At 37.5% G+C, this 18,084-nt stretch overlaps 2 protein-coding genes and 1 long non-coding RNA gene across 9 annotated transcripts in view; 1 reads left to right on the top strand and 2 right to left on the bottom strand.

Annotated features, from left to right (window-relative positions):
* Window positions 1–5,568: 5,568 nt before the first annotated feature.
* On the bottom strand, window positions 5,569–8,477 carry LOC107207386 (baculoviral IAP repeat-containing protein 5.1-like). Its single transcript, XM_015634359.3, has 4 exons — window positions 8,325–8,477; window positions 7,578–7,687; window positions 7,156–7,270; window positions 5,569–6,060 (listed from the first exon to the last, which is right to left on the bottom strand). Exons 1-4 carry the CDS (start codon window positions 8,460–8,462, stop codon window positions 5,848–5,850), a joined length of 576 nt encoding a protein of 191 aa, XP_015489845.1. The 5' UTR covers window positions 8,463–8,477; the 3' UTR covers window positions 5,569–5,847.
* Window positions 8,478–8,686: 209 nt separating this feature from the next.
* Window positions 8,687–14,442, top strand: LOC117244697. Of its 2 annotated transcripts, none has more exons than XR_004498241.1 (3): window positions 8,687–9,185; window positions 9,507–9,623; window positions 12,444–14,442. It is a non-coding gene; the product is annotated as an uncharacterized LOC117244697 (long non-coding RNA). The 2 variants fall into 2 exon arrangements; XR_004498240.1 differs by lacking the exon at window positions 8,687–9,185 and adding an exon at window positions 9,210–9,227.
* SLC39A10 (solute carrier family 39 member 10) overlaps window positions 14,234–18,084 on the bottom strand; it is a 32,225-nt gene continuing 28,374 nt past the window's right edge. For 5 of the 6 annotated variants that reach the window (XM_015634358.3, XM_019007373.2, XM_015634357.2 and 2 more), the window contains one exon: window positions 14,234–17,461. In XM_015634358.3, coding sequence (XP_015489844.1) covers window positions 17,303–17,461 — 159 coding nt within the window. In that variant the 3' untranslated portion in view covers window positions 14,234–17,302. The remainder of the gene's footprint in view (window positions 17,462–18,084) is intronic. The other variant, XM_015634355.2, reaches the window with a different exon arrangement.

Here is an 18,084-nt window from a genome sequence, read left to right as displayed (position 1 = left end):
CTACTTTTATGAGATAGTGATCTCTTTAAGGGGTTTTTGTTCTTGTTTAGATTATTACCTTCACTTGTTAATATTTCCTGTATCTCACACAGAACTATTTCAAATTACATATTTTATACTGATCTTCCTTTATTTGAGTGAAAATGTAACTGAATAGACTTTGGTGTGCTGGTCCTGATAGTAGTTTTTGTTCTTTAAAAATTTCCATTAGAATAAGGTGTTTTCTTTCTATTTGTTGAAATTGCTTAAGAAAACATTTGTGTAGGAAAATAACCTGTGAATGTTTTAAATGTTTGTAAAAAATCTCTAAAATGATCTTGTAATATAATCAGGAATTTTTTCTATTCTGACATTGAATTATGCAGCAAAAAAATCTGCAGCAGGCAGAACAATTTAATGGTGGCCTTGAGGGTGAGAAAACACTCTGGCATGAGACTGCTTTGGAGCTGGGAATGCAGGACATCAGCTCGACTGGAATACACTCCTTCCATCAGGCATTGCAGCTTACCTAGCAGCCTTTACATTCAGCTAGAGGCAAGTGATATGTACAGTGATTTTGTCCCCCTGTTTTTTAAATAATCTAAATTTCATTAATTTTTCTAATATAAATACTTTTTAAAATTACATTTTAAAATAAGTGGAACCGAAACTGTGTTGCTGTAGGCTTTTGAGTTTTGTTTATAAAAAGTCCTGTGGAATATTCTTTATTTCCTCTACTGTAGGGTACTTTTTACTGTGTAAAACATGGATTCCCTTGGTTAATTTTCTTCTCTAAAGCAACAGTAGATCCAGAACAGCAGATGCTCCATCATTGCAGATATTGTGTTATTGCTCCATCCCTAGAAGTGTCCAAGGTCAGGTTGGATGGGGCTCTGAGTGATCTGGGGCCCATGGCAAGGCCTTAGAACTGGGTGATCTTTAAGGTCCTTTCCAGTCCAGACCATTCTTTGATTCTGTGATTTGTACCTATAACTTAGTGAAATAAACAGAAATTCAGAATACAGAAAAAGATTGACATGGCAGATAATTTTTATCTGTAAGAACCTTTGGGTGTCAAGATTAACCTAACTTTGTATGTTTCTGAACACCAAAACCTGCCACTGAATTCAGCTGAAGAACTTAAAATCTACTTATTTTGAAAATCATGTCCAGGTTAATGAAAATTACTAAAAATTAAGAAATGAGAAAATCAATGTCTGTCATTTGAAGATAGAATTTGAATATTATCCCTCTTTCCCCTTCTCCTTCAATGCACTTACATTGACACTAGAAATACTACAGATCCAGGGCATTGATTGTACTTCTGGAAGCAAAACTACTTGTTGAAATTAGAGGATGGATGCTGGGATTCTGATTGTATATGTAATTTTTTTAAAGTAATTACTGTATTAATAATTCAATCACTCAGGCTAAACAGTTGACAAATGTTAATGAATTCAACACTTGTACAGTTCATCCTCCATTTCACTTTTACACAGCTTTGATCAAAGTTCTTTTTGAACTAATGGAAAGATGATTAGCATTTTAAAACTAAATAATGATAGCTTTTAATTCTGAAAGGTGAGATAGAATCTACCTCAAACTGATGGTACATATTAAGACAGTAGTTATGAGTTTATGGCTGGATATTAGGACCACGGGAACCATATAAAATTCAACTCAGGCTTTTTTTTTTGTAACAACAAATTTTTTAAAAAGCAGAATTTGCAAGCAATCCAAGGAGAATTTGCAAACATACACAGTGACTGCTTATGCATTCCCATCAATGAAGAAGGATTTTATAGATGATGAAAGCTCTGTGTGTTTGGCTGGTATTAGAGAACTATTCTTTAATTATTCAAAGAGTCTGAAGTGGGATATGCTGAAAATAATATGTGACTGACACTTTGAGGTAGGGAAAGATATAATGCAGTTTTTAGCTGAGTTTTACCCAACTGCTAAATTCCCGTTTTAAAATAAGAACTAGAAAAATTATTATGAACAAATTACATAAATATTTCTGGTCCAGACTCTGCTTAATGTGCAGGTTTCCTGTGTTCAGTTTACAGTCTGCAATTGCTGGAATCCTCTTATGTTGAAAAGGTAACCTGGCTCCATCTCTCTTGGGTCTCCCTTTGAGCCCTCAGACATGACTGAGCCATGTAGAAATGAGGGAGCTTAGCAATTCTTCCAGTACATTTTTGACCCACTGCTGACCACTGCTATGTGCTGTGAGATTCTCTTTCTACCACTGCTGATGCTACTGCCTCATCTGACAGATATTCAGGTGGTACATTCCTCCAGCAAAACTTCCTCTCTTAAATTTGTGCCTTCTTCCACAATATCCATTTTCATTAGTGGAAAATTCCTTTTGGTTTCACTTAAAAATGCTTATGCATGTAACTGTATTAAAGCTGTTCAAAATTTCAGAGAGATATTATTATTTTGAATTAAATATAAAACTAAATCTGATAAAATTTTCTAGTATGTAAGAACTCTTATTCTAAATACATTCTTTCAAAGAGGAAAATATCTCCTCTTAAATTCATCAAGGATTATACTGAGTATGTTCCTGCTATGATTGCATACAGATGTGTTTTTGCTGTAATGACAAAAGGGAATAAAGTGCCTTAAGAAACACTTTGAGGTAAACATTTGAAGAGCTTATATTCCAGTTTTGAAAGTTTGTATTTTCCCCTTCAGTAATGCAAGAAGATGGCCTCTGATGATGGCTCCTTAGGGAGCTATCAAAAAAAACCAAATGAATAAAGAACACAGAAAAAGCCAATAATTTGCATATAATCAAACTCACTGACCCTCAGTTTATTACAACACTAGAAAAGTGCATTCAATTTGGCAATGCTGGAAGGTTGACTAATGAAAGTGTAAATTACAGAAGGACCTGGAGGGGGCACAATTAGCTAAAAAATGTAAGTACTGACTACCAAGTGTTCTCATAGTTAAGGAAAATAGATTTGTTTTTCCCCCTTGCTTTGAATCAAATAAATACTATTGAAGCCCTCACTCCAAGTTATACTTAGAACCATAATAAGATACTTCTTAGCACAATGTAATAATCAGTTTAATTTATATATTTAATTGCTTTATGAATATTGCTATTTCTTTATTTTCCCCTCTTACAATAATGTTTCTATGCATTATCTTGCTGGAAAATCAATTAAGATGAGTAGTTTGAAGATAAATGTGCAACTTCTTGGCTAAAACCTGGGAAGAATTCCTGACATTTATTTATTCCTCCTCCCCTGCCAACTTTTTTTTTTTTACACTGCTGAGTGACTGGTATCACCTTATAAGTGTTGACATCTCTCACATCTAATACTTCACCTTGCAATACTGACATTCTTTCACCCAGTCAGGAATTTATTTAATTAATTGCTTTCATCACCTTTTCCAGTCTGGATCTCCTGCTGCTCATTGGTCACCTTTTTAATAAAAATATTTACAGGCCTCAATGCAATAATCACCTCACATGCAGAAGCTACATCAGGTTTTTCTATCTGTAGGACAGGGAACAGTCTGGGCAGCCTAAGGTTAGCAGAACTGTTAAAGATATTGCTAGTAATCATTTTAGAGCTTAATATTTTGAGATCATATTTGAATTTACCTTTGAGGTAACCTTTACCACCAAGGCAGTCCCTGTTCTATAAATCTAGCTCCTTGACTTTAAGTCTTACTATTTTACATCTCAAAACATCCCCTGTATCCCTGTGTGCCTAAATTAAAGTAAGCAATAAGTAAAATTACCTCACTTTGATTCCAAACCTTCCTGTCAGGAAAAATATCAAGATAAAAAACCCAAATCCCAGCTGCCAGCGTGAAGTACAGCAATCATCCCCAGGGAATGTTTGGTGTAAGCCCCTTTTGATGATTTTACCCAGTGAAGGCAAAGGTAGGCAACCCCACAGAAAATTCTGTGAATTAATAATTCACATAGCACTGTTTGGCTTGGGCTGCCTGCACTAAGGTGTAGCTGAATACTAGGATGTATTCACCTGTTGTGAATATATCAAGTTGAGGACTTTAATTCTTTGGGAAATTGTCACCTGAAAAATGAACAGAGAAATGAGGACATTGGAAAAAGAGACTGAGGGAGGGGACTACTTCATTATACATACTGGGATTAAAGCTTTTTTTAGTCTATAGCTAAAATAAGCACAAGGTGCTGACATTCAGCAGTAAAGATCCAAGAGGTGTGAGACAGCTCTGTGTGCATTCACACATCCAAACAAGAGAAAGTCCTTCAGGTAAGCAGTGTTCAGTAAAATGAGATCTATAGACTCTCTATCATCTGTTTACTGCTGAAGACTCTCAAACAGTAACACCAAAGCCAAGAGCATTACTGACCCTTGCCTGGCAGATCAAAAGGAATGGCAATATCTGCCACTGTCCTGATGCAAAGAGGTGCTGCACCTTTTACTTGTTGGGTGAAAGCATCTTTTATCACCCATGTAGCTCTAATACTCACAAATAGTCTGTGGTCAGGCTAATACAAACACCCCACACCAACTGCTGCAGTAGCAGCATAACAGCTGGATTGGGCACAGGCCCCTTACAGCTGAGCTCTCTGGTGCTTTGCTTGACTTTAATTTTCTCATTCTTGTTTTTCTCATTCAGCTGCTGCCTAACTCATAGTTACCTAGCAATACTGTAGTGTGATTGTCATTGATGACATGTTATCATTTTAACATTCAAGACTGGCATTAGAATAGAAAAAGGGAGCTAAAATGGATGCCCACTTTCCCCCACACATAATTTCTTCACTTTCGAGTGAAGAACTTGAACTTAAAAATTACTCTAAATCTTTCTAAGACACTAATGCTATGCTATACAAGAAGCTTCTTAGAGTAACGGTTAAAGGGTTTTTTAAAAAAAGCTTTAAGTATGTCAATCTCATTTCTGTAACTTAATAAAAATTTCTTCATGGATTGATGTGTCAAGTTAAGGGATAACTTACTGTCAAGATAAGGAATTCATAAATGCTTCAAAGAATGTTGAAATACATGTTTCTAGAATCCTCAGCATGAGGATTTTCCTGCAGAGTGGAAAGGCAAGTCAGGGGAAAAGCCTGCTGTTCATTCACTGACTAAGACCTGACAAAGTATTGAGAAAGGTCTGTCTGCATCTTAAAAACCAAAAATATTTGCAAGCATGCATTTTTATTCTCCAATAGTCTTTCCTAAAGGAAAATAGGAATTAGTAACATTTTAAAAGAACTCCAGTGAGTTTGAAATGTAATGAAAAACTTTTAAAAACAGAATAGTGGGCTTTAGCTTTTGTTGTTTCAGTTGCACACCCAGAAGCCCCAGAGCTCTTCCTTGTGACCGTCTTACATACCTTGTGTCTACCCTTATTCAGTACAAATGCTATTTGTGCTGGATGTCATTATCTGTGTCAATCTTGTCTGATCTAGAAAGACAACTTACTGGTAAGCAGGAGTGTAGATAATGCAGGTGCTTAAAGCAATTGTTGCACAGACCCATTTTGTTTGCTGGAAAGTGTTTTGAAGCAGAGCTGTTCTGATTTGAGCCTGCCTAGGTGGAAGGTTTTAACAGAGATCACAGAAAGCACTCACAGTTGTGAATCTTTATTCCAAAAAAGAGCCAGCTTGCGAAAAACAGAATAAAAATATTTGCTTAAACATTTTTAATACAGTGGCAGGGTAGTGGGACTACTCTTAGATGCCCACCCAGCCATACCAAAAAAAGCACACCGTGAAAGTCAGGCCATACCTGTCTACTCCCTCCTCTGATGCAGGGAGGCCGAGAGCAATTCTCCACAAACACTCCCTCACCCACCTGTTCAGCTTTAGATTTGCAAGCAGGTAAAGCGAGGAACGTTTGCACCAAATTACGAGACTTTTAGAGTCAGACTTCCCAGCCCACTCGTCCTGGGCTCCTTTTGGCCAGCAGCTGAGCCTCCCGGCTGCTGGGCTGCTGCCTCATCCCCGGGAGGCGGCGGTGCCGGGAGCGGGGGTTTGGAGCCAAAGTAATCCACGAGCCTCTGCCTCGTTGCCGCGACTTCTTCTTGAAAAGAGTTTATTGTGCACCTGCCAACTTTGCACTTGAATCAAAGCAAGAGATTGAGCCTTTTAGCTGAGCAGTTTAATTTTGTAGCTCAGCCAAATTCCAACCCCCCGCTCAGGCTGCGTTAGGGTATCAGCGCTCCACTATAGCGATCGTACCCTGCTCAGCCTGGCTCACAGCCCTCCCAGCTATCGGTGACGGTATCCTTGGGGCTAAGTGTTCCACCTGAAGCTGCTGCTTCTGATTTTTTATATACTGGACTTAGAAATAAAGTCATATTATGGCCAAGACCCCTTGTGTACTGTGAAACGTTGCTCTAAATCGTTCACAGTTCAAGTTAGGTAACACCACCACCTCACTCTTAATCCACCTTCTAAAATATCACTGTGCCACGTGATCCTATTTTTTTTGTACTTTAATCTGTTGCACAGTGATCTTAAATGCTTATCCTTGACTGTCATCAGGTATATATTTGATAACATTATTAGCAAGGCAAAGATCTTATTTGTGCAAACCCACCAACAAGTAATATGCAGAACCTTTTACTGTGCCTTATCAGGGAACTTAGTTCACTTGATTCTTACTATCACATAGGATTAGGGCTCATATCAGCTGATCTTGATCAACAGAGCAGCTCAGTTGTGTGCTTTTTTTACATGTCCACACTATGGCATGAAGTCCCAGAACTGAGGAGGAGTAAAGTATTTGAAATGTCCTTTAAAGTTTAATTAGGTAGATTTATATGTAAAATTTGACATGAGAAGCAATTACCTGGTCAGATTTTGTCTTTTCATGTACATTGTTCATCCCCCTCCTGAGAATGATAGTGCTGCTCATGTTGAGTTTTCTGCACTGATTATCACACCATATATATATATATATTTCTGCTGTAATGAGTTGTTGGAAAAACACTTCTGAATGAAACAGGTCTGTATTCAAAAGCCAGCCAAACTATACTGACAAGTGCCTAGGTGCAGATTTCTTTGCCAATAATATACATAAATCATTACTTCAGAATAAGTCATGTTCTAGCCTTAGACAATCATTCCTGGTTGATGTTTGGAAGTCTTAGCGAGAGAAGTTCTTGTTTATAGTCTAGCTTTGAATTTCAGATTACGTGTTTAACACTTACAATGAAGGTCCTCAGTCGAGTCATCTCCAGCATGTAGTACTCCTCCATTGTCAGCTCATCAAAGTGCTTGGGAAGGGATAAAAAGTCACAGGGGTGACGTTTGATGTGCTCCTCCCTGCAATATAAACCCAGAATCGGAACAGATCTTAAACCCATGGAAGTTTCACTTCAGGAGATGAAGAGATCTGTACAGGAGGTCTCTTCAGCACTTGTGCTGTCTATCAGCAGAAACAGTATCATACAGAAAAGATGAAATAGATTTTAGTGGATCTCAGATAAAACTAGTTGAACAATTTTATGACAAGTGGGCAAGATGGACTTCCAGTTTTGTGACCTGTTATGGAAAACAGAAGGGACTCATTGTAAAATTACTAAAGAAATTTGGAGAGGTACCTCAAGAGCATTGTTACATCTGTGCTTACCACGGGTCATCATTTGGTTCCCAGTCCGCCAGTTCTAACAAGCAAAAGAAACATTTTGCCACATCTGGTTCATTTTCACCTGGACAATGGATGAAGCCAGCCTTTGCCATCTGCAGGGGACAGTTTAGAAGTTTAGAGCCTTATCCCACACACTACTCATATTTCCTGCCACTTTATGATGTCTAGTCAGGACACCAAAGATTAATTTTGTTTCAGTAACCAAACACCTTCTCATGTAATTCTTGCAGTATGACTCCTCTGAGATTCAGGCTGGCAGTATCATGTGTGTGCCAAGGGAGAAGTCAGGTGGATTTTTAATTTAAATAATTTCCATTTCTGAATTTGAAGTACTGATCTTTAGCCTACTAGTTTACTCACTGCTTTATCCCTCCTGTTGGAGATATACTTATTTAATGTAGGCTGCTTTGTCATGAATAGAAATTTGCAATTAGAAAGACTATGTAATACAATAAATTATTTTTTAAATGACAGGAATAACAACAAAAAAATTGAATAAGACCAGTAACTATTAAAATCTGTAGGCAGACTAGAGGACTAACACAGAATAACCAGTAAATCCCACTACAGGATTTCTGAGCAGGGAACAGAGGAAAGCTGAACATTTAACTTTTTATCTTCAGGCTTAGTAGACTTCTCTTAAACCTGAATTTACTTAACAATGACTTCACATTCAGTCATAGTACATACAAATTAAGGCAGAGGCAAAATAACCATTTTCAGACTTACATTCTCTGGAGTGCACTTGCAGTTCTCCTGGAAGGGCCACTTGGTGAAGGTTTTTAAACGCCTCTCATATTCATACATCTCCTTAAAATCAGTTAAGAGCTTGGAAGCTGAGCTAAGCTCTTGCAGGAGGGTCTCCATCAGGGAAGCCTGCAGTCAGTGTAGGGCACAGCCTCCCTCCTGTTCTCCCATTTAAGGCCTTTGCTAATTGGTGACACAATTGCACCTGCAGAGCAGGGGAGGGCCTAAAGGAGGCTCTGTGACTTCCTAACACAGCTGAGTCTATGAGCAGGACAACCAAGGGAAATAGCTGCTGGAATCTCTTCCCCTTGTGTCTTAGGTCATATATTTTTTAAACTTAAAGCACCTATAGTAATTGCAGATTTTACAGTTGAAATGTCAGAAACTGTACATTAAAAATTCTAGTTACAAATATGGAAATTTTGCATGTAAAGTTTTAAAAAATGCTGTCCCGAGTGCAACCAAAGTGTTTGAATTAACATTGCTATTTGAATCCTTCAGTGTTTCCTGAATTTCATGTTCAGAGATTAATTCTTAGGATTGTCTTTGCAAATACTGTTGCGCTGCTTTAAAGAGGAGGTGGTTATTTTATAATATTATAATATTTCTATTCTATTTTAAAATATTATAGAGCATGGCCAGATGATGTATATTATTTTAAAGGTGTATGTTTATAAGGGTTAACAGTATCAAAGCATTAAGCTGTCATTTTATAAACTGTCTCTTATTTTGGTACAGAGTCCAGTTAAATTCACTTGAAGTTTAAACATCAGTGTCCTCAAGATTGCTGCATGCAAAAGCTCTCTAAGCCAAGATCTTACCACTTCTGAAAGATGTTGCATTGTGAGACTTGAAAATTTAAATTTTCTCTGAAATAGAGATGGAGTAAGTGCAGAAAATAATCCAGTACATTATTCTGTCCAGATGTGGTGACAGAAATGAGATTAAAGAACATCTGTATAGGATTTCCAATGTCAGCTCATAGAGAATTGTTTTTGCTTAGATTTACAAATGCTACATCACTGATTCCTCTGGGACTGTACTGGTGTCTATTTTTATGTGCAGGAATACTGTCCTTGAAATTTATATTCAGATATTTAGAGTAACAAGTATTACATGAAAATAGGACTCTTTAATTCCTTTTTTTCCCTTTTCTTTTTCTAGATAATACCAAGATGTAGGAAATTATCATTCATCTACTGGGCCCTCCAAGCACTGATATTTATAGTTTCTCCTGGTGCTGACTTCATGGCAGCCCTTCTTAAGTTTGTTGATGATCAGGTATTTTAATCTCTTTTTTACTGTAGTTGATGTTTGTGTGAGTATGTGTGTGCATGTGTAAGTGTATTTGTATGAAGCAAGGAACTTCGTATATTTAAAAGTTGAAATGCCAAACTAAACCCAAAACTGGTTTTTAACTGCCCAAAAATGTGGTAAAATTGATGTCATGCTTATCTTTAATAGAAGGCACTAATTCATGTAAATGGATTGCTTTCAGGTATTAATAATTTGTCTGTTGTTTAAAAGAAACTGTAGGTTAAATATTTTGGCATATTTTATCATCTTGTGATGTCATGATCTATTTAACTAATTAGTTTGTGCCATTTCAAATGGAATGGAAAATGCAAAAATGGACAATGCAAAAATGGAACAATACCATAATGGTTTAAATGTTTCTTGTAAGCAGTCTTATCTGAAAATGGTGTATTTTTCAAACACGCATTATTGTGTAACACATTATTTAATCAAAAACACCACAGTAATATGGGACCTTGGAGTCCTGGGTGACATTTATACATCAGAATTGAAATATGGATTTTTATTTGTTTTTTTCCTTTGACTGTATTTATGGCACATAAAACAAACAAACAAAAAATTCCCAACAGCCCAAATCAGTTCTAATGTAGAAAAGTACTGCTAGAATACTGGAAAGTAAGATTATACATGTAATAGCACATTCTAAGCTGTATTTCCTGCATTTCCTGCCTGTAATTCTGTCAGAATTCTGTGCTGTAGAGAATGACAGTTCCATTTCAAGTCTCCAGCCACCAAGCTGCAAATGTATCCTGCATTTTATAGTAGGTTGTCTACATCCTTCAGGAGAATACTGTTTGCAGAAGTGTTCTGAAACTGTCAGAATTTCATAGGTCCAGATTAAATGGATTGGTGGTTGGAGATTTTCACTGGAAAATACGTAAGAGGTGGCATGACATGAAAGAAAACTGTATTTTAAACTATACAGTATATTAAATATCTGATATCCACTATCTGATCCTGAATTTTACAGTAAGTGCAGAAAACCTGTGAGTAACATTGCAACTTTGTAAATCAGTTAAAGCAGACTTTGATGAATGTGTATCTATGATCTGGGGGGAGAAAGCCTCAGAAATGAAATAGTTGTCTTCCACTGCAAGGAAAGTAATTTCAATTACTGCCAATAGTGGAGTAAATGGATTTTTTATTTTATTGCTTGTCTCATATTTCATCAATTGAAACTTGTTGCTATGGCATTAATAATACAGCTCTTTTTCAGGTTTTTTTTTTTTCAAAAAAAAGGTAAGACTGAGAAAACATCCTGTTTTAATAATTTGATGTGTGTTTGCAATCACATTTTACATTATTTTTCTATAATTAATGTAGATTATCTAAATGAGTTTATATATTTAGCCAAAAGGTCTCGGTTAAAAACCAAATCAAACATTTCTACCTGATGTCTTTGTGTAAAGGCCAGAAATAGAACTTGGATTGTATGAACAATATTTTATAATACAGAGGTGTTAAATGTATATGTGCATGGTCTCATACATAGAGTTGTATGTAATGTATATTAATTAGATGTTCACAAATAACTTTAAAAAATAAAATTGCTTTGAGGTTTTAAGGGACTGTTTGGAGCTGATGCTCATGACCATTTGAAGACCTCCTGCTGAAGGCCTTGGTTTGTCAAGAGAAGGTTTCCCCTGACTCACAAAGCTAGCAGGTGGAAGCTGGGCTGAGAGGCTCAGCTCTGAGCTGTTCCTGCAGGGTGTAAAGCATCCTACTGCCACCCCTGAGGGCTGCCTGGGATTTGCTCAGTGCCAGGGACAAGGCCAGCCCCTGGGCTGCTGCAGGGTGCATCCAGCCGGGATCCAGCTGAGGAGCTGTTTCCCACAGAAGCCTCTCAGGAGTTTGCCAGCACTACTGTTTTTTACTATTTTTCTTGTTCCAGCTTCCTAAGCAGCCCAGCAAGGCCAAAGTCTGTTCAAGTTATGGATGGGCAGGAACAGGGGTGCTACTATCACTGTCAGCCTGGAGTGATTTTGGTTATTAATGTGGTTAATGTGCAAATTCAAACAACAACATGATTTATTGACAGGCAAGAGATTCAAGCAACTCCATGGAGGTGTTTCTTTCGTGAAAGAGAGTGGGGGGGCCTGTGAGGGGGATGTCTTCCTACTACATGACTAAAGGTTCTGAACAAATAACAAATACAGTTCCTGGCAGGGAGTGAACCAGTTTTTGTCCTAAAGGATAATGATTTGGATGTAGCAAACATTTCTTGGTACTTTTTTGGACTGTTTTGCTTCATTCCAGTTCTCAGTACATCACCCATTCTTGCCTTCCTGCAAATAATTTTCTGCTATCACTCATTTTTTTCTTCTTATGCACCTCAGAGGAGTCCAGCTTCTCCCAACCACAAGAATTTAAGCAAGCTTTATTTTCTAAAAATATAAAGAAATAAAAAAAATGATGAGGACAGCTATGGCCTTGTGATAGCATACTTTTATTTTAGAAAGATGCCAAACAAGTAAGAGATAATTTGGTAAAAAGTTTTCCATAAACTTGTATCCAGGGAGTTTCAGCTGCAGTACTATGGAAATTTTTGGGGCTATTATTCTTCAAAAGCAGCAATGGCTGGCTGACTTGTGGGATGATTATTAATAAGTATTTGAAGGGCTGGAGATGAAATGGTTCAAGCATGAACTAGCAGAAGTAATTAACAGCTTTTAAACTTTCCAGTGAGAATTCTGGCTGCCTTCCAAGTGAATTACAGTGATACTGATAGGGCTGCCCAGGGAAGTGCTGGGCTGCTGCTCAGATCACTGTCTTGTTTTCCTGCAGGAACTGCCAGCTGATGCTCCTCACTGCCACTGGGGAATGCAGTTATGGTGCCAGAGGCACTGAGAACTGGGATTGGCTCTGAAAGTGTTCTGAAGATGTTATTTTCCTCGGAAATAGTTACAAATGTCAATTATATACTTGATCCAAGTGATGTTTATTTTGCCTCTCCTCAGGGAGATGTAAGTATTTCAGAACAACAGAACTACCTAGAGCTATTTTTATTTTTTTTTTAATAGATGTATCTTTACTGAAACTGATGTGTCTCAGTGTTTACTCAGTCACTGTTTGCTTTGGTGGCTTAATCTCAGCTTCTATCAGGCCTTGTTTCAGTGACTTCTGAGAAAGGGACATTATGTAAACACCACCCAATTACTGTCATTAAATTGACTCTGCTCTGTGTGAGTCAGCACTCGGGGGACAGCAAGTGAGAAACACAACCTAGTGAAGTTAAAGGCATTTTAAAATAGGCATACGAGAAATTATCTATTATATCTTCTGGAGGCAGAAAGGCCACAATAATCAGCTTAATTTATCACACAGGAGTTGTATCAGTCACAGCAAAACACCTTCAGGCACTTGGCAGGCAGTGGGCTTGGTGGGGGGCCACAGCCCCTTGCACTTGGTATCTAATTTTAACAGAATTTTTGTCAGCTCCCAGATTTTTTCAGAAATTTATATCTTAGTTCACACACTTTATTCATCACTCTAGGAAAGCCTGTAGTGGTTTTGAAGTACAGCTTGTGGCCTCTTGTGAGCTACTTGGCTGCTTCTGCATCTTCTTTCCAGTCTAGAGGTATTATTTTTCCCCCACCCTTTCTCCATACCAAAGCTGTTCTGAATATACAAAGACACTTGCACAGAATCCTTTCCCAGAGGTCTTTGGCATGACTGAAAATGCTGTTAGTACCAAGGATCAGTCAGGAACACAACTGCTATTTGACAGCATTCTTACACAAAGCGACACACCACCTTACCCTAACCTTCTACTGGATATCCATGTTTGTATGTTCACATTCCCTCCTGAGTTTTTACTGTACTTCAATGGAGTTGTACCTCCACTCTGGTGAAATTACTTTTCCACTTAAGAGTATTTCAAGGCTTTCTTCTGGGTTTGTATTTTTTCTGTCTTCTTGAACGAAATGTTTTGTGACTGTAGTCAGTTTATGTATCTCCCACTTCCTCCAGCTTTTAACAATTTTCAACTCCCTGGCCAGTTCTAGTCCAGTTTGTAAGCCAGGTACAGTCTGGTGTTACCATGGTTCAGGAGAAAGAAAAAAAGACATCTGTAGGCAACTGGATTTTGTTAGGTCTAAGCTAGTAACTTTTACTGCAGTAATAGAGGGGATTCTGCTGCTTTAGAGAAAGCACATGCAGCAATGCCACCAATGTGAAAAAAGAATAGTGAGGATGGTTTTACAGTTAGTAAAACTCAGAAGTGCTCTGGGCAGATCATGTTTCTGAAGCAGAGGAATGAGAATTTCCTAGGGTGGGCAGCTCTCTCCAGAAGAGGCTATGAACCCTTTCCCTGAGCAGTCCAATGACTACAGGATCAGGCAGAAGATCACAGTAACTTTCCATGGAATCACCCAATCCACTATTCTTGTCTTCAGTGTTGTTCCTACCTGACAACCTAGAAGTTTGTAACATCTTCAGTTGGACAGAGCATTTATGTTGGTTTTCAATTGTTAAACAACCCTGTCAGAATTTTTTTTAAGAGCTTGATGTCTGCTGAACTAAAAGGAATACTGAAACACAAAATTAATCAACCCTTAAAGAACTCAACAAAAATATCTGCTCCTTGAATAATTTTTTTTTATTTTTTGAAGGCTCCTTATGTATAAGGAACATACATAAAATGAACACAACACTGTTGACAATGAACAAAACAGCATTTGATAATTTCCAGCTTTATAAAATTTTTAAAAAATGATTTAGTTATAACAAAAAAAAAAACAATAGCTCAGCAAGTTATCTTATTGGACCATTATCACATTTTAAACCATAGACTCAACTGTTAATGGGGAGAGGAAAGAAAAAAATAAAAAAAGAAAAAAATAATCACACTGCATCTAGCAACTACAACATTTTCTAAGCATAATCACAGCGGATTGAGTGCAATGTGATTTACATCAGAGTTCACATGGGATGTCACACAGTGACAGCATTGTAATATACAAGTAACATTTACGCCCTCCAACGAATACAAGTTAAATGAGACTCTGGATTCAAGCAAAATGGAATGTTGAAGCCAAGTAGAAATGTAGTGGAATTCAGATTGTCTGTAACATGACTCAAAAGTGTACATTAGAATCATCTGGAATTCAATACTGGTGGAAACATAGAGAAGTCACAGCTGCTACACTGCTCTGTTATATTTGCAATAAATACTAGAAAATAAAAGTAAACAATCTATATTCCATGAAAAATATAGTACCTACCTTCAACGACCATGTTTTTCCCTTGTCTGAAGATGGTCTTGGAAGGAAGTTAACTATTTTCCTACAGAGGCAGTGTATTGTGCTATAACCACATTCCAACTAATACAACAGTAAATATAGTACTGGAAATAAAGAAATCTTCATTTGAAGAGAATGAAGAGAAATAAACCTTAAAAATTATTTGACAAAACATCAGTTCAGCTGCATAATGACCCCCTTATAGTTCAGAATTAAAAAAAAAGAAAAAACTTAAACCAACTGACTTAATACAAAAGAAACAGATTGTTTAAACTCAGATCCTCAGAAGGTATCCAGGAAGTTTTGTCTCATTGACCTAACATGGGTACTATGTAAAAACATCACCCAGGAGTTTTACGCTGCAGAAATTAAGCAATCTGAAGCTAACAACATTGTGTTTGCTAATTAGGGTTCTACAGCAAACATGTTTAAAGAGGAAAAAAGAAAACCTGAGTTCAGAACATCGAATGGCTCTGTGCCTGAACTCTGGGCTTTTGGCTTCTTCACTGAAGAAACTGCACCCTTCTTTGAAATGGACCCTTAATACTGTTTCCTGATACTGCATTAGGAAGAAATACTGGCAACCAACTGATACCTTTAAAATACATGAGCTGCTCTCAGTAAAAGCTAAACTGACCAACGAAGCTTCTGAAGTAAAGGGCCACAGGAAACACAGGAACTTGAAATGGAATGCAGATACCCACTGGCTCTCATTAAAGGCGTTAGGATTAGTGTTTTTAGCAGCTACACTGGCACCAAGCAGACCGGGACTTTAGAACTTACGGCACATAGTCAAAGTACAGCTTTTACCTGGCATACACAGAGGAGAGACAAACTGGATGTTTTAAAAAAAGGCTACTACCATGCTTAGGACCGGTACTACAGAATCAACTTGCACTCCCCACAAACTCACAATTTATTTTTTTTAAGGAGATGGGTACAAGAAGAACTAACTCATGTCTGGCAATATATGCCTGTCAGCACAATCTGATCTAGGACAGCTGGTCCCAGCAAGTTAAGGCCCAAATTTTCAGTCTATTCTTCTAAATGACACATACCATGGTTCTACCACATCTGCTTTTTAATAATCTAATTTAAATACCAAAATTGTAAAAAAATATCATAGAAATGAACTCCTTTATACTGGAAGTAGAAATCTTCTTACATATTCTTTACTGCCAGAAATGGCTGGTGTCACAATGTCTGATATCAAGGCATTGTAGGAACAGATTTGATGCGCTGTTACAGTATCGTAAATACCCTACCAGTACAACATACACAGATCATAATTTAACCCTTGTGTCCAGCTTCAGGAACTAGCATCTTGCACCTTGGTTTAACATGAAGAGAAGAAAACAGTCCAAAATAATCATTTAAAAAAATGGAGAAATTCCCACATGGATTCTCTTGTTAAAAGTGTTTGCACAAATTCACAGCCACAATTCTTCAGTAGTTTATGCTGCAAGTGGCACACAATACATGTTTAGCGTCTGTAAGAAAGAACCAGAAACAGCTCAATAACTCCAAGGACAGGGACTTTCCCCAAGCTAACACTAATTCTACTGCATTTGGCGTTTTCCTACTAATATCAAGGAACAAACATCAAATAAATCTCAGCTGGGGAAAAACATCAATCTGACCCTTGACAGAAGTTACATTTTGCAGAGTACATGGCAACAGCCTGCCTTCTTACACAGGAGCTTGGCAATGATGGAGTGCAGCTTAACACAGCTTGGAAGAATTTAAACAGTGTTTAGGCTTGGGGTTTCTTTTTAAAAATTTAAGCCAGCACAGTGGTTTCCAGTCATGTCCTGCTGTAAGATTGAATACTTCAAGTCACCACTATGCAGAAAAATCAGCACAGGATAAATATATATATATACAGAGGAGCACACACACATGTATATGTGTGCACCTCTGCCTATATCTATATAGATCTATACATAATATATATGCATATACATAAGAGACAGCTATGCGCTACTCGAGACTCATGTGGCACTAGAAGTTTCCCTGGGTTCCTTGCACAGGTGTGAGTTTCAGCTGTAACATCTTCTGGGTTCTGTCCAAGTGCACTAATAGAATGGTATCTTCCCATATGAAAAGATATTTCCCCGTATTTTTTCTTCCTTAAGCAATCAGTGCTCTCTATACAGCACCTTGGCCCTTATTTCTCAGATTTAGGGTTTCCTAAACGTCGCTTACTCGAGTTTAGGAGTTGTGTTGGGTCATCTGATGGGATTATAGAAAAGCAGAAGCTACTCTAGGCAGAAAGGAATCTCCTGTCCTTGTGTAAGCAGTGCAAGCACCACGTGTCCTCTGAGCAGTGTGCACACAGCCACACAGTGCAGACTCAAAGCCAGACAGCAACAGATTGGAACCACAGTGATTACCAGCATCAGGTCAAAACTGGATGTCAAGCACAATTTTGTCTTCATAGAGGGCAATCACCAGCATGATGGCAAATCCAAGAAGCAGGCCTAGGTTCTGAAGAATAAACTGCCCCACAGGACAATAACCATGCTCTTCATTATCTCCATCTCCATGAAGCATTTCTGGAAGCTAAAAGATACAAAACAATTAAGGAAGTTATTTCACATCTACTCCATTTATACATGGACAAGTTTACAACTTGGTATTGTCAAGGATAAACACACCAGGGTTCAGATATAAAACCAATATAATAAGAGACAGCTTAAACTCTACTGAACAACTACATTCAATAAAAACATGATCACATGATGTATTTACGAAACAAACTAAAAATGCCTTTCCTTGAACTTTCACCCAATCATCCATGTAAGTGAGCATTAAGTTCCTCAAGACAGGGTACAGCCCAATATTCTTCGAGTTCTGCTAATTTTAAAAGAATTCAAGTCATGCTGAAATAAATGTATGACTTTGATTAACTTAGGCATTCATTTGTCATGTGAGAAGCTAACACATATTCACATACACATCCCTTTAGAATATGGGAATGATAGCTACAAACAATTCAAGAGAAATTTTATGTGCAGATGTAAAAACTTATGAAAGTCCTGGACATGATCTATATTGGCCACCTATGAGGAAAAGTCAGAGTACTGTCAAAATCAACTAATTGTAGTGCTCTTGGAAATGCAAAAGTAAGTTCTGTGTTTTACAAAGCCATCCACATAGAACTGAAGTAAAATATTTACAAGGGA

The sequence above is a fragment of the Parus major genome, chromosome 7 (genome assembly GCF_001522545.3).
Source record: "Parus major isolate Abel chromosome 7, Parus_major1.1, whole genome shotgun sequence".
Taxonomy (NCBI): domain Eukaryota; kingdom Metazoa; phylum Chordata; class Aves; order Passeriformes; family Paridae; genus Parus; species Parus major.
The sequence above is the reverse complement of the archived record's forward strand: the minus strand, read 5'-3'. Positions and strand labels throughout refer to the sequence as shown.

Coding starts and splice junctions, on each gene's coding strand:
- LOC107207386 (XM_015634359.3), bottom strand. CDS start 8,462: ATGGAGACCCTCCTGCAAGAGCTTAGCTCAGCTTCCAAGCTCTTAACT. Junction 7,688..8,324: donor GCAAGTGCACTCCAGAGAAT/GTAAGTCTGAAA, acceptor TGTCCCCTGCAG/ATGGCAAAGGCTGGCTTCAT. Junction 6,061..7,155: donor CTCGACTGAGGACCTTCATT/GTAAGTGTTAAA, acceptor CTTTGATTCAAG/TGCAAAGTTGGCAGGTGCAC.